The sequence below is a fragment of the Lissotriton helveticus genome, chromosome 4_1 (genome assembly GCF_964261635.1).
Source record: "Lissotriton helveticus chromosome 4_1, aLisHel1.1, whole genome shotgun sequence".
Taxonomy (NCBI): domain Eukaryota; kingdom Metazoa; phylum Chordata; class Amphibia; order Caudata; family Salamandridae; genus Lissotriton; species Lissotriton helveticus.
Window position 1 is genome coordinate 1,633,882,570 of NC_136063.1, and position 23,197 is coordinate 1,633,905,766.

At 47.1% G+C, this 23,197-nt stretch overlaps 1 protein-coding gene across 2 annotated transcripts in view; it reads left to right on the forward strand.

Moving 5' to 3' along the window:
• TRANK1 (tetratricopeptide repeat and ankyrin repeat containing 1) overlaps positions 1-23,197 on the forward strand; it is a 1,265,441-nt gene that overhangs the window by 79,483 nt on the left and 1,162,761 nt on the right. The window contains exon 1 of one of the 2 annotated variants that reach the window (XM_078688286.1): positions 1,193-1,316. The exons of the other annotated variant lie outside the window; for it this stretch is intronic. Coding sequence (XP_078544412.1) covers positions 1,273-1,316 — 44 coding nt within the window. The 5' untranslated portion in view covers positions 1,193-1,272. Of the gene's footprint in view, positions 1-1,192; positions 1,317-23,197 lie in introns of those variants that run through there. 2 annotated transcript variants of the gene reach the window in all.

Sequence of the window (23,197 nt, forward strand, 5' to 3'; positions counted from 1 at the left end):
GGCTTCATGGGGACTCATTTTCTTCACTTGCAGTGAGACTTATAGCAACTTTGCTTACAGAAGGGGCAACAAATGTGCTACCTGATTTCTTTTTTAAAGGATAGAGAGCCTGCTTCAAGACAGGGGTGATGAGCAAGCAGGGTGGGAAAAGAATGAAGGAGGCACAGGTCACTGCCTGCTACTCAAAGCCCCAGATATCATTAGTGCACTAGGTGCAGATGCATTGGAACCGAGGAAAGTGAGGAGCTCACATTACCCAATTTTGCGGACCAGCATTTTTTTCTCTAGTTTCTGTTTTGTCTGATGTGTTTGTCCTTTTATAAGTCTCACATTTAATAAGACTTATGAGCTATAGAAAAAGTGCCCCATAAATACTCTCATACACCCCACACCCTTGCACTCAGCCTTGCCCATCCACCTCCCCCCAATCCTTGCCATAACGTTTTAAAAGGAAGCCTTACTTTAAAACATTGTTTAGGGAGGCTTGGAGCAACAACAAAAAAGTTTGATGACCTCTGGCCAATAGACAGCTAAATGCTGTGTGGCAGGTGAGACCTAAAATTGCGTTCCTGCAGTTCTCTTGTTGCCTCATTCCAAGCTAGTTTGGGGAAAGAAGATTAACGTTCATAGAAATTAAAACACATGTGATATATGAAAAATATATATATTTCAAAATAAAGTAGAATTAAGGATCAGTGTAATTTAAAATGAATGCCATCTTCATTTTGAACATCAGGTGGATTCTGTGCCATAGAGATTCAAGGAATGACCTGCTACAATCTAGTGCACCTTTATTGCAAATAAAGTCATATATTTGGTCTGTCTTATAAGAAGGTAAAACTGACATTTTTCCTGGCTACAGCTGTTCAATGGTTTCATTTTTAGATTGTTTTTCCCGCCTAAAATATCCCGCATGCCGCCTCCTGAATGGTTCATTTTGAAAAAAATAGGGTCGTCTCATTTGTGTTGGCTCCTGATAAAACAAAGGTGACAGGAGTAACTATCATATCAATAAATCCTTCCATATTAACATGTTTTGCATCTGACATTGTTTACTTTGTGTAATTATTTGCCTGTGAGCAGCATTCTGCCCTTTGAATGAATGGCAGTTCAGTGGGAGCTGGCTTTTTGCCTCGTTATTGAAGAGGGGACGTTATCTCTCGCTCCTGTGCATGGGGAGGCGCCTGTAGAACGGCTGCGCGTGCGCGGTGGAGAAAGCAGGAACCGGGAGCAGCAGAGAGGCGGCGGCTAAAGGCCAGCCCAGCAGCCACGATGAGCCGCAATAACTGGATGGAAGATGTGGACCCCTGCGACCTGTGAGCCTCCTGTGTGCATGTGAATGCTGGCATGAGGTGGCACATGCCGGCGTTGTTATTCCTGCTCTGTCCCTACGTGTAACTTGTGTAGCTCGCTGCAAAGCCCTAGCACCAGTGTGTGCCTGGTGCTGGGGTCAGGAGAGATGGCATCGCCAGAAGGGCTCTGGTTGGGAGCTGCATTTCTTAATTTTCAAGCCACGAGCCCTTTCCTTTTGCGTGTTCGTGCTTTTGAGAATAAGCTAACTCTCTTGTCCGTGCACTCTGGCGCGCGACAATTATCGAGAGAACCGGAATTCATTATAGTTATACGGATGGGGGCGTTTTTCACTTGTTCTCGACACGCCTTAGTAAGCTCCGTTCGGGTCTTTCTACTTTTGAATATTACTTTGCTATTTAAATCTCTTCACACGCAGACGTGGGGTTGTGTGTTTGTTGTGAAGGCGGGCTCCTCCCCCAGAGCTAAGGATGGCGCGTGCGTCCCGGCCCACGGCCATGTCTGCAATAACCACCACCCCCGGGTGGGCGTTTAGTTTGGACTTGTTTGCTCCCCAACCTCGGTTTGGGAGTCGTGACCTTAAATCTTCTTTGTCGTGTTTTCGAGTGCAGAATTACTTTTAATATTCAGTTCTGATTCTTTTAAATCCGCTGTGCCCCATCTCATGTCCATTGATGTTTTAGTTTAGGAATTAAATTGTATATTTAAAAAAATCTCAATAAATGTGGAAGGATAACACGGGTGTGATAACGGTTTCAAACAACAATAAAACTTATACAATGCCATTGGTCTTGAATAGACTGACTCAAGACAGGTTAAAAATACGAATTAATATTATCAGACTCGAATGCTGTACAAGATGTCAACAATACTACATACATCACTAGGTCTCATTCCTGATATCAGATGTAGAAAATCCCAACCTCCTATAATTTCACTTTTAGCTTCAATAATAATTTATCTGTAATTTGCTCAGGGCGCCTGTAAAAATTTGTATTTTTCTTTAACAATTACTGAAAACAAAATGCTAGTTTATCCTTTTTCACCTATCATTCACTTGCAATCTGTTCTCCATTTTGAATGGCTCAACAATGTGGTGCATACCTCCTCAAGAACCGGATACTTGAGGAACGTGCTTGTTTCCCCCACCTGTCTAAATCACACCTAGCTTACCACACATTCTAGATTACTACATTGTGCCCAGATCTGAAGGAAAGTTAACTTGGGTGAGACGTAAGATTTTTTTTGCAAGGGTCTCAGATCAGACAAGAGCTGGGCTAAGACTGAATATAATGACAACTACCAAATGTGTGCCATGCTGCTGTCTTAGCCAATCCAATCCGATGGAAGTATGAAAAGTCTCCTTTAACACCACATTGTCTCTTTTTTTTCCTCTGAAATGTCATTCACTACTAATAATGAAAGGGGAAGTTATCTGGGAGTACATTCTAGGTAGACACTTCCTAAGGTTAACTAGAAAGCACAATGGTCTCTGGGATCCAAGACAGTTAGTGGCTGTCGTGGAAGAGAACAGAAGGGTTGCATGAGGCATATCAAATTAATTTGTGCTGGGAAAACAGTAACCAACCAAGTGATTTGTATTTCATCCTCATACGTGCAGGATGCTGGTCTGGCTAGGGTCTCATCCAGGACCTAACTTGGGTTTGTCTGCTTTTGAGAATCTTCTGGAGCTTAAGAGAGGCCTTAGGGAGGTACATCTGCTCATAATTCCAGCTTCACTTGGCCTGGCAGAAGTAGGTGGAATATGGGGCTTTTAAAGATTGTGTAGTTTCATGCCTCGAAAAATCATAAACATGTTACCAAATCTGCAGATCTAGTGACTTGAATGATCCACTTGATCTAACTGTAATGCATATGACCTATAAACTGGTCTCAAGTTGTGTGATCTTAGGTAAATATATTATTTCACGGAGTCACCTTTTACTTCATTATCACATATGAGAGCACCTTAAATTGTGTGAGTTTAACATGTATGCTGATCAAAGAACTCTTTTGTTTGATTTAATAGATTAAACGTTACCTCCATGAATAATAAAAATCTAACCCATGCATAGGGTAGGGTACACATGAGCCGTGACTTGCCTCTAATAGCATTGTCATCAGGGGCAGGCCAGGAATGGTTCAAAGTTCATGTGTAAACACTCTCTCACATTTAATAAATAGATCACTAAAGCATGAGGTGGTAACTCGCTGTCACTTAAAAACCGCACGTTTTCCGTTAAAATTACTACAAACTTTTCCATTGATGAGCAGTTTTCTGCTAACGCTGTCTAGCATACAAACGATAATGTGTGGAGATTGGGTTTTAGCAAATAGTTCTCATTTGCACTTCACCAAGCAAAGTTTTCTGATTTGTTATAGTCATATTAAAATCTTTGTTTCTATCACGATTACTATAAAGTGCGATCCTGAAATATATTTTGAAATATTTGTACAGAGAAAATGAAATGTGACTTATAAAGCGCACAGCTACTCCATTGAGTGCCCCGGCCCTGTTCACCCCAGACCCCCTTCATTTCACACTCTCTGTCCCTCAGCACGATTTTCAGACAGCTAAATTTGCAAAATCCTCTAACTCTGCAGTTAGAGAAAGAAAAGGAAAAAAAAAACAATCTCCAGGATAAAATACGAAGCAATTTTTTAGAAGACATGACGTTTGACCTCTGTCTTTTAATGCACAGGAAATGTGATCAGATAAAAGCAAAGATTTAAAATCATCTTTATTGCTTATTCACTTTCTGAATGAACAGAACACCTGTGTTTTTTTTTTTTTTGCCCATTCGAACTCTTATCGGCAGACCGGGCCAGTAGACGCTAAAAACAGCCTGCCCGGATAAGATCTGACTCACCTTAGCGAGTGGGCAAATAGATTTCTCGAATCCTGAATTTCTGCTGAGTTTGCCACATTTGCTGGATCTTACACTTTCTTTCTCGTTGATAGGGTGTCTTTGTTCAGCAGTATGCAGTGTCCCTAACATAGAAAAAAAATGCATGGCTACTGCTTATGTCACTAATTCTAATGCATGCCCTTTGTAATCTTTTTACTCATTTATCACCGTCTCCGCCTGGCGCATGTTGCCATATGGATTACTGGGCTTTCTCTGATTACTCCCTCCCTTTTAGTGTACACCCATTTAGCTTTCCCTAATTGTAATGGCCAGGCTGGTGCTGTGTAACTGCCTATGTTTTTAGTCCTTGTTACAATTCTAATTTGCACAAATATGTCTCACATACTCTTACCAATTACACCGCTAGGAGCTGTATCCCATAACAAGGCAACCACTCTTTGGTGGTCGTCATGTATGACGTGAAAAAACTTCCCACACAGTCTCAGCACAAAAACAACACCCTTCCAATCACACAACCTTAAACCATTGGTATTAGACAGTTTTTATGCTGAGACCACTTGCTTTAAATTTCTTAATCAGGTACCCCCAAAAAGACAAACCTTTTCTCCCACTTTTTCCATAAAATGCCAACCACTGCAAGCACGCTAAATGATTTTAAATTGGTAGGACGGCATAAACTCTAATGCAGACAAAACTGATGTTCAGGAGTTCTCTTCATGGTATTGCACTAAATACATTCAGTATACAACTAGCAAACAAGCCAAAGATTTCAAGTAAGATCATAAGGTAGACAGGCATTTTAAAAGAGCAACCGTATAATAAAGCCCATATACAAGATTAAACTTTTATATATGTGTAAGAAATGTGATTATTATTTGGTGTAGGTGACTAGCCACCTCAAAAAATAATTACAAGCATTGGCTGGATTATCCCTCCAAGTCAATAAATTAGCCCGAGCTACTCAACACTTTGATAGCTGTGGCACAGAACAGACATGCTTAAAAGGGCAGTGTGTAAGTATTTATGCAGTACCAAAACACAAGTTCAGATGCAAAACAAGACATATTTTGTTGTTGAAAAATAGACCTATTTAATGCACAAACTGGCAGATGCATCAAAGTTATGTTTTGCGAGTCCTTAATAGCGAATTTTAAGGAATCGCTATTAAAGACTCGAAAAACGGGATGCATGTAGGAATCGCAATGTTATTAGCGATTCCTACATATTCCTTATTAGCGATTCAGTAATAGCTAATCGCTAATAAGGAATGGTTTTCCCATTCATTCCTATGGGCCTAAAGGCCCATAGGAATTAAGGAGAAAGCCATTCCTTATTAGCGATTAGCTATTACCTAATCGCTAATGTTCCGCTATTTCAAGGGTGCCAGGGTGTCCAAAGGACACCCTGTTGCACCCCTGAAATGGACCTGTGCACAAATGTTACACACACACATGCCCTAAGGGCATGTGTGTGCGCAACATGTAACTTTGAAAAATGCACAAAAGTGCATTTTTCAAAGTTTTAGCAAATTACCACGAAGTTCAACTTCATGGTAATTTGCTCCCCCCTATTAGCGAATTCGCTATTTTTTTGGGTTTCATGCATTGCATTTAAGGAATGTCATTTTTCATTTTGGGATTCCTTAAATGCAAGAGCAATTTAAGGAATCGCTATTTAGAGATTCCTTAAATTGCGATTTCTGCATTTGGGATGATGCATCCCAATTGCAAAAATACCGGGAGCAAAAGGCCAGATTCTGAGAATCTGCCCTTTTGCTCCCGGTATTTTCTTTGATGCATCTGCCTGTATGTGACTAAAATCCTCCAATAGGGGAACCAGAGAGATGGATTTTTAAAGTTTTAAGTAGAAATTGCGACTGAAAGCACAAGAAGCCAATGATAGTCAATGGTTGCAGTAGACCAGTGGCGTAGCAAAACTTGATGGGAGCCCCTGCAAAGTTCATGGGAGCCACCCCCCCCTCACTCTCCAGTCCCCTGAGGAGCTCTCATGACTGGATCAAGGTTCACCTGTGGGTCTCGAACACAGTGTACAATATCATCTGTGTACATCAAGATTAGGATTTTGCTGGCTGTAAAATCGAGCCCGCGCTTGGCATCGTTTTGTCTTTGTCAGGCCATCACCGGCTCCAATGCATTGGCAAAAAGAACAGGGGACACCCATGGGGAGTGCCGTGCATTATTGGACGCGGTTCCGATATTATTCTGTTTAATCGAAGTCAGGTCATTGGAAAGGTATTTAGCAATCGGACAAGGCGCACAAACTTCAGGCTAAGACCCAGGCGAGAGAGGAAGAATAAGTATGACCATTCCAACAAATCAAACACTTTTGTGGCATCTACTAAAGCAGCAACGGTGGCCAAGTTGGGTTCCATATGAAGCAGAGAAAATAGCTTGCATAGGTTGTGGGCAGTGGACCGTCCCAGTATGAATCCCGACTGGTCTGGGGATATAATATCTGGTAGGAGCGCAAGGAGGCAGTTGTTACTGACCTTTAACATGAAGTGCGGCCGATACAACTCGCATCGGTTTTCCGGTTTGTTTGGTTTGAGTACGGTTACAATGACTGCTCTGGAAGCGAAGTGGGTAGTTCCACAGAGTACAGAGGTCTCAAACATGGCTTGTAAATGTTGAATCAGTAGGGTGGCATCTTCTTTATAGAAAGGTCGAAAGGCCATCAAAACTCTGTGCTTTGTCACCCGGGTGGCTTTTTTTTCTTGTAATATTTTCTCATCTGTGAAGGGGGAGTCTGGAAATGATCTATTAAAATGGTCAAGCCAGAGCAACTTTATTGTGTCCAGGTGAGCCGTGAGCTCCTCCTGGCCCAGGGTTACCTCCAGCTTTTTTTTTTTTAAGTTTCAAAAACCTTTATTGTCAGAATAAAGCAAGGTACATCAATGCAATTAATTCGAGCAAATGCTTGTCATGTATTACAAATTGTGAGCATCTTCCCATGCTTAGCGTGATATAGGAATAAGTAACGTTTCAAAAGGAACTTGACATTTGCCCTGAGCCCACCCACCCACCAATAACAACCCCAAAAAGTACAATAATGAGCATTCCTGTATTTAGTGACACAACTAACGTCTAAGAGAAAGATGCGAGCCTAAAAAGAAGGTCAACTGCTATCATAGGAACCAGCAGGCGATTTCGGCAGTGTGGTATGGCCTGCCCAACGCCATGGCCCCTTGTGTGTATTTTGCGCTTGGCAGGTATCTATGTGTGTACTCCAAGGGGTATACTCCCCTCTGTTGTGCCGTCGGGTAATTAGTGGTATGCGCCACTCTAAATGTGCCATCCTTAACCAGAAAGTGGCGACGCACTGCCAACTGCAGCGGGCAATTCCTCCTGCTCATCCCCATCCCCATCCACAGCTTGCTGTCGAAGGAGGTAGGACACAAAGGGGGCCCAAATGTCTTTGGGTTTGGATTTTAAAGGCAGTAGGTCCGCATAATCATGCAGGCGTTCCTGCCATGTGGACATTGTGTGGACCCAACATTTAAATTTTGGAGCACGGCCCTTCCCCACCTGAATGCCACTAGGCGTTTGGCTAATAGGAGACTCAACGCCAGGAATTTCCTATGTAAGTCACTACTGGTTGTCTCAGGCCTAACAGAGCCTTCAGAGGACAGGGGGGAATTGCAACGCCCAGCATGGAAGAGAGCCCTTCGAACACCTAACTCCAGTACGCGGCAACCTGGGGACAGCCCCAAGCCAAATGCATGAAGTCAGCTCCAGCCGCACCACAACGAAGGCAACAATCGGATTCACGCAGGTGGAATTTATGTAACCGAACGGGGGTGTGGTATAGTCTGTGTAAGAATTTATAATGTAGGCGCCTTAACCTGTTGTTACCAGTGATTGCCCTAAGCTCCCATTGTTTATCTGTCAGTGGCTCAGTGAGGTCCCCGTCCCACTCCTGTCGGGCCCGCAGTGTTGTGGATCGTGGCGCATCCTGCACATATTTGTAAAGCTGTGTAACTACATGTCGCGTGCATCTGTGTGTACTAAGGCGTGTAGTGGCGCAAAGGTTTCAGGCTCAGTGGAAAAGGAGGGAGTAAGAGTTCGGACGTTCTGTCGGTCGGTCAAATAAAAAGGTGTCCATAATAGAGGGCGACCTCTCTTTAAAAAACTGCTCACTGGTCCGAAATGTTCCATTTACGTATAGATCGCTCCAAAAGGCATACCCGAGTGTTCTGAACTGTTTGCGACCTATGGCTTCCCAGGAGATCTGAAGTCTAGGATCGTTTTCCAGTGGCAGTTTGGGTGAATATAGAAAGGCACAGTCTAGGGTTTGTGTTATTCGGCTCCAGGCAGTAACAGTGCAGTCCACCGTAGAGGGGTAGCGCTCCCTGGGCCCCACCTTAGTGTGGATGTACCCAGTGCTAACTATTGGTGCCATGTGGCCATCCTCCACAGCAAGATGTGCCATGTATGGTGGGGGATGATACCAGTATACAGCAAAGTGAGCCTGGGCGCAGTCATAGTACCTTTCAAAGTTGGGAACCTCAAACCCACCCAGGTGAAAGGGGAGCATAAGCGTATCGAGGTTGAGGCGTGCCTGTTTCCCGCCCCATATTAGTCTCCTAAGTTGGGATTTCAGGGTGCTGAAGAAAAACTTCCCTGGGTTGTATGGAATGTTGACAAAGAGATATAGGAGTTTCGGCAGTAATACTATTTTGGCAAGGGCTATCCTCCCTGCCATTGACATTGGAAGGTGTATCCATTTAGTAACGCTGTCTGTGATTTTTGGCGTGCATCATGTCCTCCTTCCGTCTAGAGATATAGATGCCCAGGTACTTCAGCTCATCCTGTTCCCAAACCAAAGGGAAGTCCAACTGGTGCGGGTGGGTGCTATCAGTTAATTGGAAAATGGCAGATTTGGCCCAGTTGATTTGCACCCCTGCAATGCCACCGAATTTGGTAATCTCCCTTAACACCGGGTTCAAATTATTTTGGGGCTTCTCAATGTAAAGTGTCATGTCGTCCGCATGTAGCAATACGAGTAATTGTCGGGCAGGGTAGACGAGGGAGCGGTGGTTGTGCTTCTGACAAAGCTTCGCGGCTAGAGGCTCGATCGCGATGGTGAAAAGAATAGGGGAAAGGGGTCAGCCCTGTCGAGTGCCTCTCCGTACAGTGAAAGGGGTAGACCTCGCCCCATTGAGCAATACTGTAGCGGTTGGCTGATGATATAATAGTCTAACCCAGTCTATGAAACTGAACGGCATCCCCATGTGTCGAAGTGTGCCCAGCAGGTAGTCCCACTCTACCGAATCGAAAGCTTTAGTGGCGTCTAAAAATACAGCTACAGCCTTGCTTTTCGGGCCTATGTCCTGAAGTACCGCGTGTAGGGTGCGAAGATTGTGTGATGTTGACCGGTTCGGGACAAAGCCGGCTTGGTCTGGCAAAACCAGGATTTCCATAAGGAGGTTAAGGCGTGTGGCTAAAACCTTAGCTAGGATTTTAGTATCGCAGTTTAAAAGCGATAAGGGCCGATAGGAGTTGACTAGAGTGGGGGACTTGCCTGGTTTAAGCAGGGAAGGTATGAGTGATTCACACATGGTACGAGGGAGACTGCCTTCCTCAAGTGATGCATAAAATACTTGTTTCAAAATGGGGGCCAAGATGGGAGCGAAAAGTTTGTAAAAGTCTATGGGTAGGCCGTCAGACCCAGGAGCCTTGCTGGATCCCATACCCATAATAGCCTCGGTTATTTCGTCAAGTTCCAGCTCTGAGTGAAGACATTTTTGCTGGGAGTCCCCCAGCCAAGTCAATGCGACATCCTCGAAATACGCTGGGAGGTCAAGAGGGTCTATCCTGTGTGAGGAATACAGATCACAGTAGTGTTCCCGAAATATGCGAAGCTGATCAGGGAGGTTCCTATGCAGATTACCTTCAGTGTCTTGTATTTCAGTGACATAATTGTGAAACCTGGGGGGCTTAATCGAATTCGCCAACGCCTTACCCGGCCTGTCTCCCTCCCCATAAATGTGAGCCATATGCGGTCGTCCAAGGAATTTGCATTCCCTATCAGCTACTTGTGAGTATTCTGTTAGTTTTTCGCGCATTCGGGCCTGTACTGTAAAATCGTCGGGGCATTGGCTAATGGCTCGTTCAAGCTCACGTAGGTCTGTTTCTAAAGTATGCAGGTCTGTACGCATGGTTTTAAGGATGCCTCCGCCTTTGGCTATACACCACTGTTACTTTGAAGGCCTTCAAACTGTGGTGACACTATCTACCGAGGACATGTTACGTTCAAAAAAGTCTCGGATGTCCTGTTCTAATTCAGCGTGAAACACGGCATCTTTGAGGTGCGCCGGGTTAAGCCGCCAACTTAAATAAGGCGAGCATGCCAGAGGGATCTGAAGTTCCAGGAGGACCGGAGAATGATCTGAAAAAGTACGAGCTAAATGTTGTGCTTGCCGAAGCCAGAGTGCCAGGCCTGTTGATATAAAAATGTAGTCAAGTCGCGCCCATGTAGAGTGTACAGAAGAGTAGTGTGTGCCCTCCTTGAGGCTGGGATGTGCATACCTCCAGGCGTCAATCAAGCAGTTAGAGTCCACTATGTCTAGCAGCGTCCTTTGCGTGATGGTTTAGTGGGAGGGAAGTGTGTTCGATCTATCCATTTGGGGATGCAATGCAGTAATGAAATCTCCACCCCAGATGATGTGTGTGATGCCCAGCGTTTGAATCTTCCCCCATAGTACAAGCAAGGCATTGGGGTTATCAATATTGGGACAATAATAATTGGCAAAGAGGATGTCATGTGCGAGTAGTCGCCCCCATACCAAACAGAATCTGCCTTCGGTATCACTGTCTACCCCACTAAGGGTGAACGCCGCCCCACTTTTGATAAGGACGGTAACCCCTTTGGAGTAGCTGGAATAGGAGGAGATGGTGCGGCTCATGGCCCACCTGGAGGCAAACTGAGCGGAACCACCCGGGGCCAAATGCGTCTCCTGGAGGAGGGCGATGCTTATGCCATGTCTGTCAAGGTATCCCAACACCTGCCTGCGCTTTCTGGGGTCGTTTAGGCCACGTACGTTCCAGGTGGTCAGTTTAATGTGCTGCAGTGTCCTATTCTCGCCTAGGGATCCCATGACTATACATGTCCATGGTTACTTGACGCGGATGTGTAGATTGTGAAACGAGACAAAGCAGTTGGTCACGTGAGCTTGACTCAGAGTGCGGCACAAACACAGGTAATGCTACGGTATGCAGTATGATACGTTGTCCATTAAACCCTCCCACCACCCACTCCGGCATCCCCAACTTGCCGGGAAATACAGTCCCTCCCACAGAGGAAAAACTCATCCAAAGAACAATGTTCTCTCCACCAAGGCAACAGTGGAGGAAATGCAGGGGTTCGCCCTGTAGCAAGAGGAAAGGACGCTAGGGGCCCTCGACCCGCCCATACATCTCCCTGCTTTCACCCACCGGTGGCTCAGCCAGCAGCTAAGCACCCAAGTGTGGGACGGAGATGAAAGTCTGAGCATATAATGAGTGCAAAAATAAAACGTTTAACTAGTCTTATACATCACCAAGTAGTGCAGAATATCACATCATAGTAAGTGATGCAGGGCCTTCCTCTGGGATACATTACAGCATAAGGAGTCAGTCCTGCTGAGAAAGTGGTGAGGGTGACCTGGAGCGGGCACTGGGTTCCGCCGTCCCGGAGGGCGCCTGTCTATTACGTTTAAGGTAGTCCTCGGCCTGCTGCGGGGATGCAAAGATGTGTTGTTTCCCACGATGAGTGACTTTAAGTTTGGCCGGATAGAGAATAGCGTATGGGATTTCAAGGGATTGCAGCTTTTTCTTGACTCTGGTGAATTTACGGCACGCCTCCTGCACCGTGGTTGTAAAATCAGGATAGAAAGACAGCGAAGTGTTCTCGTAAGGGACATGTTGCTTCTCTCGTAAGGGACATGTTGCTTCTCTCGTAAGGGACATGTTGCTTCTCTCGTGCCAATCGCAAAACTGTGTCTCGGTCCCGGTAGTTTAGGAAACGAGCAATAATAGGCCTGGGTGGAGCGCTGGGAGGAGGACGGGCCGCAAGGGAGCGGTGCGCCCTCAATCGTGAGGTGTGCAGAGAAGGAGTCTCTGCCAAACAGGTCAGCCAGGAGTTTTTCTATGAAATGAAATGAAATGAAATGAAAAACAATTTTTAACGCGCAACTAAGCCCAGATGGGCGTCAAGGCGCCTAACCAAATAATACCAGATAACAGAGACTGATCCTAATTACGGATAAGCCCTGACAAAACACCAGGTCTTGAGCGCCTTTTTAAAGGAAGACAGAGAAGGTTGCATCTTAATCTCAAGAGGTAACAAGTTCCATAGTTTGGGAGCAGCAACAGAAAAAGCTCTGTTTCCCCAACGAACGCTTTTGGTACGTGGGACAACCAACAGATTAATCTCAGAAGATCTTAAAGATCTACCAGGCTGATACCGGGTCAGCAGGGCACCAAGGGGGTCAGAAGAGCCCTCTGCCAAAGCTCGATAGACAAGACAGAGGATCTTAAACGAAATCCTGAGATGAATGGGCAACCAATGGAGGCTCCTTCTGGCCATCGTAGCAGATGAAGCTTTAGGAAGTGCTAAGACAAAGCGAGCAGCCGCATTTTGAACTACCTGTAATCGCTGAATGAGCCCCTTGTTGGAGTCTACATAGAGCGCATTACAGTAGTCCAACCTTGAACCTATCAATGCTACTGCCACCTGTTTGCGTGCTGAGGGAGAGAGATAGTGAAGGATCCTCCTGAGAATCTTTAGCACTCCCCAGCAGGTGGCCACCGTACGGTTGACCTGCAGAGTCATGGATAGGGAGGTGTCAAAGATTACCCCAAGGTTTCTTGCTGACTGGGAAGGGGATGGACAGGTTCCCAGTGAGGCCGGCCACCACTCATCCGACCAGATATCCTGGTCGTTGCCAAAGACCAGGATCTCCGTTTTGTCACCATTCAACTTCAGGGAGTTCTGAAGCATCCAATCAGAGACTGTCTGCATACAGATCCTGAAGTTGGTGGCGGATGATGATATTGAGTGGGCCAGTGACACCATAATCTGGGTGTCATCGGCGTATGACACCAGTTCCATCCCCTGAGATTTTACTAGCCTTGCAAGGGGGGCGACATAAATGTTAAATAGGGTCGGACTGAGAGCCGACCCTTGTGGCACCCCACACTGCAAGGACATAGCAGGGGAAAGGAACTCACCAAGCTTGACTCTTTGCTCCCTATGCTGTAGAAAGGAATGCAGGAGGTTCAGAGCCATGCCGGAGATCCCTGCCTCCCTCAACCGAGATGTAAGCGTTGAGGGAGACAGGGTGTCAAATGCCGCTGTGAGGTCTAGTAGAACCAACACAGTAGTTTGGCCAGCGTCCACCTTCCTACGGATGTTATTTGCCACCATAGTCAGAGCTGTCTCCGTACTATGCGCCTTTCGGAACCCATGCTGGGAGATGTCAAGATACCCAGATGAGTCCAGGAAGGCGGTAAGATGGCCATTGAGGTGTGTCTCAAGAATCTTAGCGGGAGCGGGTAACAGTGAGATAGGTCTAAAATTTTTCAACTGTTCCGGGTCCAGCGTGGGCTTCTTGAGTAGAGGCTTCACTATCGCTTTCTTCCATATTAGGGGGAAGGTACCTTGGGTTATAGCACCATTCATAACTTCCAGGAGTGGCGGGAGCAGTATCGCTCTGCATTCCTTCAATATCCTCAGAGGACAAGGATCTAAAGGTGATGAGGATTTAATCCTATCGAGTAAAAGCTCAAGTTCTTCTCGGGTCAGTAGTGGAAAGGCCGTTAGACTAACCGGATGGTCTCTAGTCCAGGCTTGTAATTTGTTCAGGGTTTGGAGTGAGGAGTCAGCTAAGGACTTATGAAGTCTTCCATGCAACCAGTATTGGTCGACTCCGCAAGGCCAAAAATACGTACGTTGTTTCTTCGTGACCTGGCTTCAAGGTCCTCATTCTTGTCCGCAATAATTTTAAGGAGCTTGTCCATTTGAGTGACCTGGCGACCGTTGGCAGTGCCTTCCAGCTCTGAAATTCTACTTTCTGCCTCCTTTAAGCGAGTGTCATGCTGACTCAGCTTCGCCACCACAGTGTCCATTCTGGTGTTGAGTGCATCAATCTTGGAGTCGATCGAAGTTAAGCTTTGTTTCATTCCTAAGAGGAGTGACCTCCAGTCTTCATCGGGCGGAGCTGCAACCCCAGTAGCGGTCTGTTCCCCAGGCTGGGATTCTGGGTTTTTCCTGGATTCATAGGGCAGTTTGGATTGTCGGGCATCGGTCCGCCCCATGGTGCCATCAGTGTTGTAAAGGCTGCGATGTAGGCTACCAGGGATCTGCGAGTTCGTACAGGCTCAGCAGCTTTCGGAGGATCAATATGCAATCCGGCAGTACCAGTGAGAGAGGGTCAAGCAGTAAGGTGCCCAAGGCCCAGCTGAGGAGGTAGGCGTCCAAGGTGGCAGACCGTGGCCAGTAACATGCGTTAAGCAGCAATTAATGGTACCCGGTGTCCGATCCCCAGAGTCCGAGGAAGGTGGGGATGAATGGCAAGATATGCGTCAGTTATGGACGTGTTACTGTACTGGCACGTCGGTCTGTCCAGGAAGGGAGGTGACTCGCAAAATGGAGGACGAGTCAAAATGGCGCCATCCAGGATCGCTCTCGCTGTCTGCACAACAGGGGTCAGAATCCGGGTGGCGTTCAACAGGACCCTTCTCAGCGCACCCAGGACATTGGGGGGGGGGAGGGGGGGCGCGTCTCCAGAGTAGGTCCAATACCGTCAATGGCGAGCCCCTGGATTGCTGTGGTCTTGAGGGTGGAACAGTGACAAGGTCGTGTGGCTCAGCTGCCTGGGAAGATGGAGGTCACGGGACCTCGGGCAGGTCTGATGTGTCCGGCCGCACTGCGCAGCGACAGGGCACAGATACTGAAGGTTCCTCTCAGCCGAGAAAGTGGCCCCGTGTGTTGAGGGAAGGCCACGGAAGCAGCCCCAGGCATCATCCAGACCGCGCCGCTTCAGAGAATCCGTGCGGATAAGGCCGCGGGCGTCTGGAGACCGCTAGGCCCTCAGGAAACCGGCATACGCTGCAGGAGCAACTTAGTGGGGGGGTCAGAAGCAACTTCTTGGCGCTGTGTTTTCCCCGAATGGCTCTGCGCGTCTCAGTGTGTACTGTAGGGGTTGTCACTTCGACCTCCGCAGCGTATGGGGAGAGCAGGCAGTCTCAGAGATCGGGAGGGGCGGGGGGGGGAAGGCCCTAAGCCCCGGTCTGAGGCGGGTCCGTCAGCAGCACAGAAGCCCGGGTACGGCAGGGTTGAGATCCCGCTCGAACTTGGTGCTGCGGGAGCGGGGGTGCAGCAGACGGGTTTCTCACCTCAGCAATGTCTTAATCTGTCTCCGGAGCTAGACAGCAGGGAGGGCGCTCCAATATGCCGGTGTTGCAGGACAGGCGGCTCGATGCGACCGGACAGGCCCAGAATCCACGGTGTCCAGTGGCAGTCGCGGCCGGATCCGAAGCTCCGAAAAGGGCTGGTGTGGTCCCCAAAAGGTCGGAGGCGACCCTAGTGCAATGATCCCAGCAGGATCAGGATCGTGTGTGGTATCGCCAGAGTCCCTACCACTTCACGGTTCAAATGGTGATGAGCGCGGACATAAAATTGCACTTTAGGATGGGTTGAAGGATAAAGTAAGGCTCAGGAGGGCTGGGGCCTCACAGCAGCGCGGCCGTCTTAGTCAAGTGCCACCTAGCGCGCCCCAGGGTTACCTCCGCTTGATAGAAATTGGCGTAGAAGGAGGTCAATGCGTGTAACAGGTCTGTAGGGGTGGATTGGCACCTCAGTTGGTCGTCAGGAGCATGTTTGCAAGCGTTTTGCCGAGTCAGTCACCCTCTCCATATTGGCGCGCCACTGGTTCACGAGTTAGAAAGCTCAGTTCTTGTTCTGCCTCCTCATTCTGTTCGGTGAGTGTTTCTTTAAATGTCGCCATGGTGGTTAGTGATTTAGTGGCACAGTGCTGTACCTCCCAACGCCTTCAGTTGGCGTTTTAGCACTGCTAGGCGCTCTGTGATGGGCTTAAGGATGCCAGACAGTTTCGCAATACGCACCCCACGGATCACATCCTTAAAGGGTTCCCATAGTACAGATGGAGAGGAGACCAAGCCTTGATTGAGGTTAAAATAATCTATTATAGCAAGTCTAAGCTCAGCTCGAAAGACAGTCCTGGAGGGCCCCAGATGAGTCGCCATGTTAATGCTTGTGCGGCCGCCAATGGTGGGGAGAGCTCCAGGACCACTGGTGCATGGTCTGAGAGTGTTCAAGATAGATGAGAGACCTCAGTGGTTCACATGAGGAAATCTCGCGTAGTAAGCCATAGTCTATACATGGCCAGGTGTCACGTGTTCATGTAATGCATGAACCTTCCTCACTCTGCCCATGGAAGCTTCTACAGACATTGGTGAGGCAGTAGTAATTTATTAGTGTGTGAACCTGTGCCGCCGGCTGGGGAGGGGGGCACTCGAGCATTCCACCACCAGGTCCAGTATCACGTTAAAGTCTGCCACCCAAATAACTGTGTTTGCCCTCTTTTAGCAATTTTGCACCACAGATCTGCAAAACATTCCGGGCAGTCAGTAATTGGACCCTAAATGGAAACAAATAATAATATAATGTCTGTGTAATGTGCCAGCTAGAAAGACAAATCTACCTTCTGTGTCTCTGGCTGTTTGGGTTGGGTACCATGGTAAGCTCTTACGTATGATTATAGCCTTCTTGCATGCATAATTGGAGTAGAAAGCCTTGTGCATTTGCATGCACCATCCCACTTTAAGTTGGGAGAATGTCGACAAAGTGAGGTGGAGTTCATGAAGGAAACGTGTATCAATCCTGTGTCTGACTATATAGGCCTGTACTAACCTGGCTGTGCGTTGGCTATTGAGACCCCTCACATTCCAGGTTAGACATCTAATTGTGGTCGTCTTGTTATCTGGGGAGTTTGAGATAAGACTGGATTAACTGGCCTGTGTTGGCCCACAGTAGAAGTATGAAGAATAGTGGTATACAACAAGAATGCAACAAGAGGCCAGTTTGGGAACTAGTGCATTGCCATGTGTTGTGTGTAAGGCTTGCCACAGGGAGAGACAAAAACAGCAAACCAAATTAGTGAAGTAACTTCCCACCCAATGCCGCTTTAGCCCCCAAACATGGCAGGAAGTAAATGTCCACCCACCATCCCAAACCCATTACCATGAAGAAAAATAGTATATGGGAGTCATCTGTGAGGGCGATGACGAGCCAGGCTTACTACCCAGTCAGAATACGACTGGGTGGCTGAAGGGGCGCAACTACCACAATTTTCTGTCCTGGTGCTCCGAGTATGGCTTGAGAGAGCGCTGTGCTTTTCAACTGTTGAGATAGCAATGTCTGATCATATGGTCGATTCTTTGGGACACTTGTTTATTGTCTCTTTATATGAAGGGAACTCTAAACCCCAGCTGCGAACTAATGAGTCCATGTAGTCCATCATTGTCATCCATGACATTTTCTCTCCCTTTCCATGGGGACACCTTGGGCGATTTTGCATCTGCTTTGATGCTTTTGGCAAATAAGAGGGCTGCCTTTAGGTCAGTAAAGTAGCAAGGCTTCTGCTTATGTGGTATGCGTATTTTGGTGGGGTAGAGAAGTGCATAAGTAATGTTTGCTTTTTGTAGGATTTTCTTGGCAGGCATGAACTCCCATTTGTGCCGCCTGCACCGTGGGGTTGAAATCCGGGTAAAAGGACAGTGTGTTTCCTTGATATTGCCCTCTCGAAGTTCACAAACTTGGTGAAGGACCGTGTCTCAGTCTTTATAGTTGAGCAGCTGCGCAACTATTGGGTGGGGTGAGGTGTCCGGCGGCGCCAGCGTGCCATGGATTCGCTCCACGATTAACACCGGGGACAGGTCCACCCCAAAGAGTTCTCGGAGAATTGTTTAAACATAGTTTTCCATTTTGTCTGTTTGTGGATTCAGGAACTTCTGTTATTTGCAGATTGTTGCGCTGTGACCGAGCCTCTAGATCTTCGTTTTTAGCTCTCGCGTACGCAGCGCTCATGCGCTGCATAGGAGGACCTTTAGCCGTCGCTCTGCTCTTTTTGGAAGCACATACTCGTGCTTGTGGTGGCATCCACCTTGAGGGAGCGAGCAGGGGCGCACCACTGCAGGGCTTGTTTTAAACAGCAGCGCCCGCCGGGGCCATTTGGTCATCTGCAGCTGTCATTCTCTCTTAACCTCCTTTCCTATCCAAAACTCTTTTATCCCGGCCAGAAACCCTTGTTGTCCTGCCAGCCCCTCTCCCCCTTTCTCTGTCTTTACCAGAATCATTTTCTGAACCATCACCCACTCAGAAAACCGTGCTGTATCACCAGTAACCTCTGCTTTTCTTTTTTCATCCCCAAAACCCTTCTTATATGTCGGCCTCTATTCTCCACTTCTTTCATTCCAGGATCACTTGCTGGGCCACCGTCACTTTTCCCTTGTTTCATCTCAACCTTTTTTGTGCCGACCTCCATTTTTCTTTCATCCCAGAAACCCTTACTGCACCGCAGGCCACTCATCCTATCTTCTTTCGTCCCATAATTCGTTACTGTTCCGCTGACCTCTGTTCTTTCATCGAGAAACCCTTGCTGAACTGCTATCCCCTCTTCCTATTTTGCCCCCAAAAATCTAACTGTACAACCACACCTTTTCTCTTCTTCTTTCACCCTACAAACCATTGCTCAACAGCAGGGCTGGCTGTTGTTGAACTGGGCCCATGCTCAGGGCTCCAATTTTCAGAGGGGCGTTAGGAGCTGTAAGCATTCAGGTCACGCAGGCAGCAGAGTCCCTGTCACCTAGCTCCAGTGGTCCTCCGGGCGCTGTTTTAACACCCCATCAGCCTGCTTTCTTGCCCCTCCATCCCCTCTCACCCCCTGCTGCCACACACTCCATCTCCAACAAATATCTTGGCAGCAGCGTGAGTTACTAATCTGCATAATCAGGTGGGTGGAGGTACAGGGGGGGTGTTCCAAGGCCAGTCACTACTCTGTTGCAGGCAGTCATAGGCTGACTTCTGCACACAAAAGCTGCTCTCTGTTGCCTCGTTTTATGCACCAGCAGCGAGGGCGCCAACTTTCTTTCCGCACAGGGAACTACCTTGGCAAAGGCCAACTCTGATTTACAGCCAGCTGCTATTCTCTCCTGTCCTGGCATTCACCCATGTGGTTTTGGTATGGAACCTGGCATTCCCGTTCTGGCTGGAAATGGTCCTCACTCCAGAGTGCACCAGGTCGCCAGTATACCCTCCCAAGAACATGTGTGTGTGCCCCGTTACCCTGCTCTGCCCAGGTCCTTGCTTTCTGTGCTCTTCTCTTCTGATTAACAGTGTCCTGTGGTTTCTCCTCTCTCTTGCCTATTTCTTCCTTGTTCATTTCTTTCCTCCATCCCTCTGTTTCATTTCACTCTCATCCGCCATCTTATCTTCATATCTTTCTCCTATACCACCCCTCTCACCCCCACCCTCTTGCAGCCTTCCCTGTTCTTCTGAGTGCAACCAGCCAGGATCACACCCCCACCAGTCCCCCAACCCCCACCAGTTTCCCACGACCCCCACCCCTCCCTCAGGCTCACCCCCCCACCAGTCACAGGGCGGTCTGTGCTGCTTGATACCTTGTAGGGCTGCAGCGCTGCTTTTCACACACTTCTGCTAAAATAAGAATCATCACTGCCACTTGGGACCACCGCTCGGTGCTATCTGCAAGGAGGCCCAGGACTGCCCGAGCGCGAATTATGAACACCTTCATGCCCCACTGGCAGGCACTATGGGACACTTGTTTACTGTTGCTGCTCATGCATTGTGTGGTTCCACTTTAGCTGTTCACGAGGTGTGTGCCCGCTTCCTACCTGCGCGTGAAATGTATGCACCTATCCCAGTTGTTCATGCCCCTGTCTTAGCTGTAACGGGGAAATTATATGATGTGACCAGAATCACAGGCTGTAGACCCGGTGCCTCGCCGAGGCACCACAGTTCCTAATAGCGCTATCAAAATGCCTAATCTTTTCCAGTTTTGTTTCCGATATTGGTGCGAATTCTGGCTTTCAGGAGCAGTGCAGTTGTGCTACCGTGTGCTGTGGCTGTGACCCGCCCTGCAGCATTTGCGAGAGCTATTGGCATTGTAAATGACAGTGCCTTTTATTTATGTGTTTGGAAAACCTGCAAGTGCTGCGTAAACCTGTACTTTGAACTTATAGTGGTTACTTATGAGAAGCAAGGCTGGCAGTAACTGCATCTCTTTTACTGCCTTGCTTCTTGTAAGCAAGGACTGTAAGTACAAAGTGCGTGTTTATGCACCGCTTGCAGGTTTTGTAAACGCATAAATAAAAGGCATTGTCATTTACAATGCCAATAGCTCAAACTCTCGCAAATGCGAGACCTATTGCATTGCAAATGCTTGTTTAATAATGTGACTTGCAGGAAGTAACAAGGCTGCATTTATTGATGGACTGCAAATTATTAAGAAGCATCTGTAAATCTAATACATAATACATCTGGCACTGGCTGCCAGCCTTTTTGGCTTCGTCAAGGCTCGTTTTGACTGGCTTTTTACCAAACGTTTTGTGGAGAAGCGGTCGGTCTGTCAATCTACTACTACAAATAGAAAACAAATTATATACATTCATATAAACACACACCCACCCACACTAAACAAATTTAAAAATAAGTCTGAATAAGCACATAATGCTCTAAGAATCACTGGCATTGAAGGGAAGAATCGACTATATGTGGATGTGCTCCTAGTGAAGGAGCAGAATGTAACTTTTTTTTGTCAGCAGCCATTTTAATACAACTAACAAATTCTCCCTTTACTATTTCTTTATACAAGATACAATTTGTATGGGTTCATAATACGCCATATGACAGTTTTGAGAACAGTATCGAGTATTTTGATAAAACTAGTAAAGTGCAATGAACCATAACTTCACAAAGAAAGGTTTTTATTTCCTGAACTCTTCGGGGGTGGATTGGGGGTGGGGTGAATGGAGTAGGATGGGGGGCAGAGAGCGAGTGGATGGCGAGGGAGTTCCCAACTGTTAATGAATGTCTGTAAAATCATAGGGTTTACATCGTGACGCATCTGGTGAAACTGAGGAGGCGCAAATTAACTTCAAACAAAGTGCTTTATTGTAGATCAAGTTTTCAAACATATGTAGGTGCGAGAAACTCCCAAGATTTATGCAAAAGATTTTCATGTTTTAGCAAAGTGCTGAACTGAACTTTTTGCACTAGCACGAGAATCGAAAGTCGCAAGTATAGGCGTCATGTTGAAGCAGCAGAGAACTGAATATCCAGCTATGATAAAAGGAGAAACAGGAGCTGGGGCAGGTTTTGTTAACTCTGAGAGGATGAGGGCTTGCCCTGCTGATGAGGAAGGGGGGGCAAGTTTATACATTCATCCCTTTCTTACCCTAAGATTTCATCTCTACGACAATGAAAAAGGATAGGCCAGATATCCTTGTCACTGTCAGTTGGATGAATGGGACTATAACACGACCTCCATGAAAGAGCAGAATGAACGGCTCCACCTCTTTTAAGAGATCAAGCAAGCATGACAATATCAGAATAACACAGCCCTGGGACCTTATTGATCTTCCGAAGACATTTTCAATGGGACACGAAGAATACCTAGACAATACTGCTAGTACAATACCCTGCAGCGGCTCTCACAGACCGCGCAAAGACAACGTCTTCAGGAGTGCCCAAACACTGGTAAGCAATTAGCCTCAGCAGTGAGGGCCATAACAATGGACTGCAATCAGCTGCTAATGAATAATTGACAAGAGATCGCCTTGACATCATAGCTTGTGAATGGCGTTGGGTTGGAGCACACATGAATAATGCAGTGCCTGAGGGTCGCAAAACAATACATTGATTGCCCCAACCACATGTGAATGTTTTCAGTGGCTTATAAATAAAACAAGTATTCAATACGCCTTCTCCTGCCTACTGCGGTAAAGTGTCCTGGAGGCCAATGTGCCAAGTCTGGCACTGAAATCACTGAAATTGGATTCAAACAGAATGGACGCCATCTTGACACAGTAAATTCAGGCAATTGTTAAATAATTTTCTTGCCAGGTAGTGTGTCTGGCACATTTTGCTTACCATCTGCACTAGCCGGTCCACGCCGTGGATAATTGGATTCAGGTCTACCCGATTAAAGAACAAAAAAGCCGGAACAAAAGAATAAGATTGCACCACCACTTGAATAGGTTTGATGTGAAAAGAAAAACCTACTTATCCCCATAGTTGTTTCAGAGTCGAGTCTCTGGGTGTAAACAGTCACGATCCTTTTAGTGTCAAGTAATTACCTAGCTCTAACATGGCGGCACAATACCACACTGCTTGAAGGGAAGCCACTTTGTTTCAAAGCTCAACAAGCATGTGTGTTTTGTAATAGTAAACAAACTATACATCATCGGACACCGGTCAAATTGATCAATAGAAATCTGTGCGCTCTGAAGCAACAGACACGCTTGCTACTTGAATTAATTTAGCCATGAAGCATGTGTCAACTAGCATGGTGGCCATGTTCGAGTGGGAATAGTTAGCTGTGAATTGAAGAACCCTTGTACTCCTGCGTCCCCAGTCCGACCTCCAAGTTCCTCTCTATCTCACCAGGCGTTGTGCTGGAACACTCGGCTACGATCGGTCAAGTGACGATTTCCAAATTGCCGTCTCTTGCCAGTAGGAGAAACTGAATAAACTCCAGAAGAACAGAAGCACGCTGCTATGAGGGTTCCTAGAGACCGGAACAGGAAATGTGCGCCTACCTTACAAATGAGCATACTGCAAATCAGAAGTCGGGCAGCCTTCGTTCGGACGTGGGCAGGGCCTGCCAAACAGGAAGGAACCGCCGAGGAGGACGTCTGGAACTTTGCAGCAGGCTCCATGCTGAGGGACCGGGTGAAGAGCGAGGCAAACTGCAT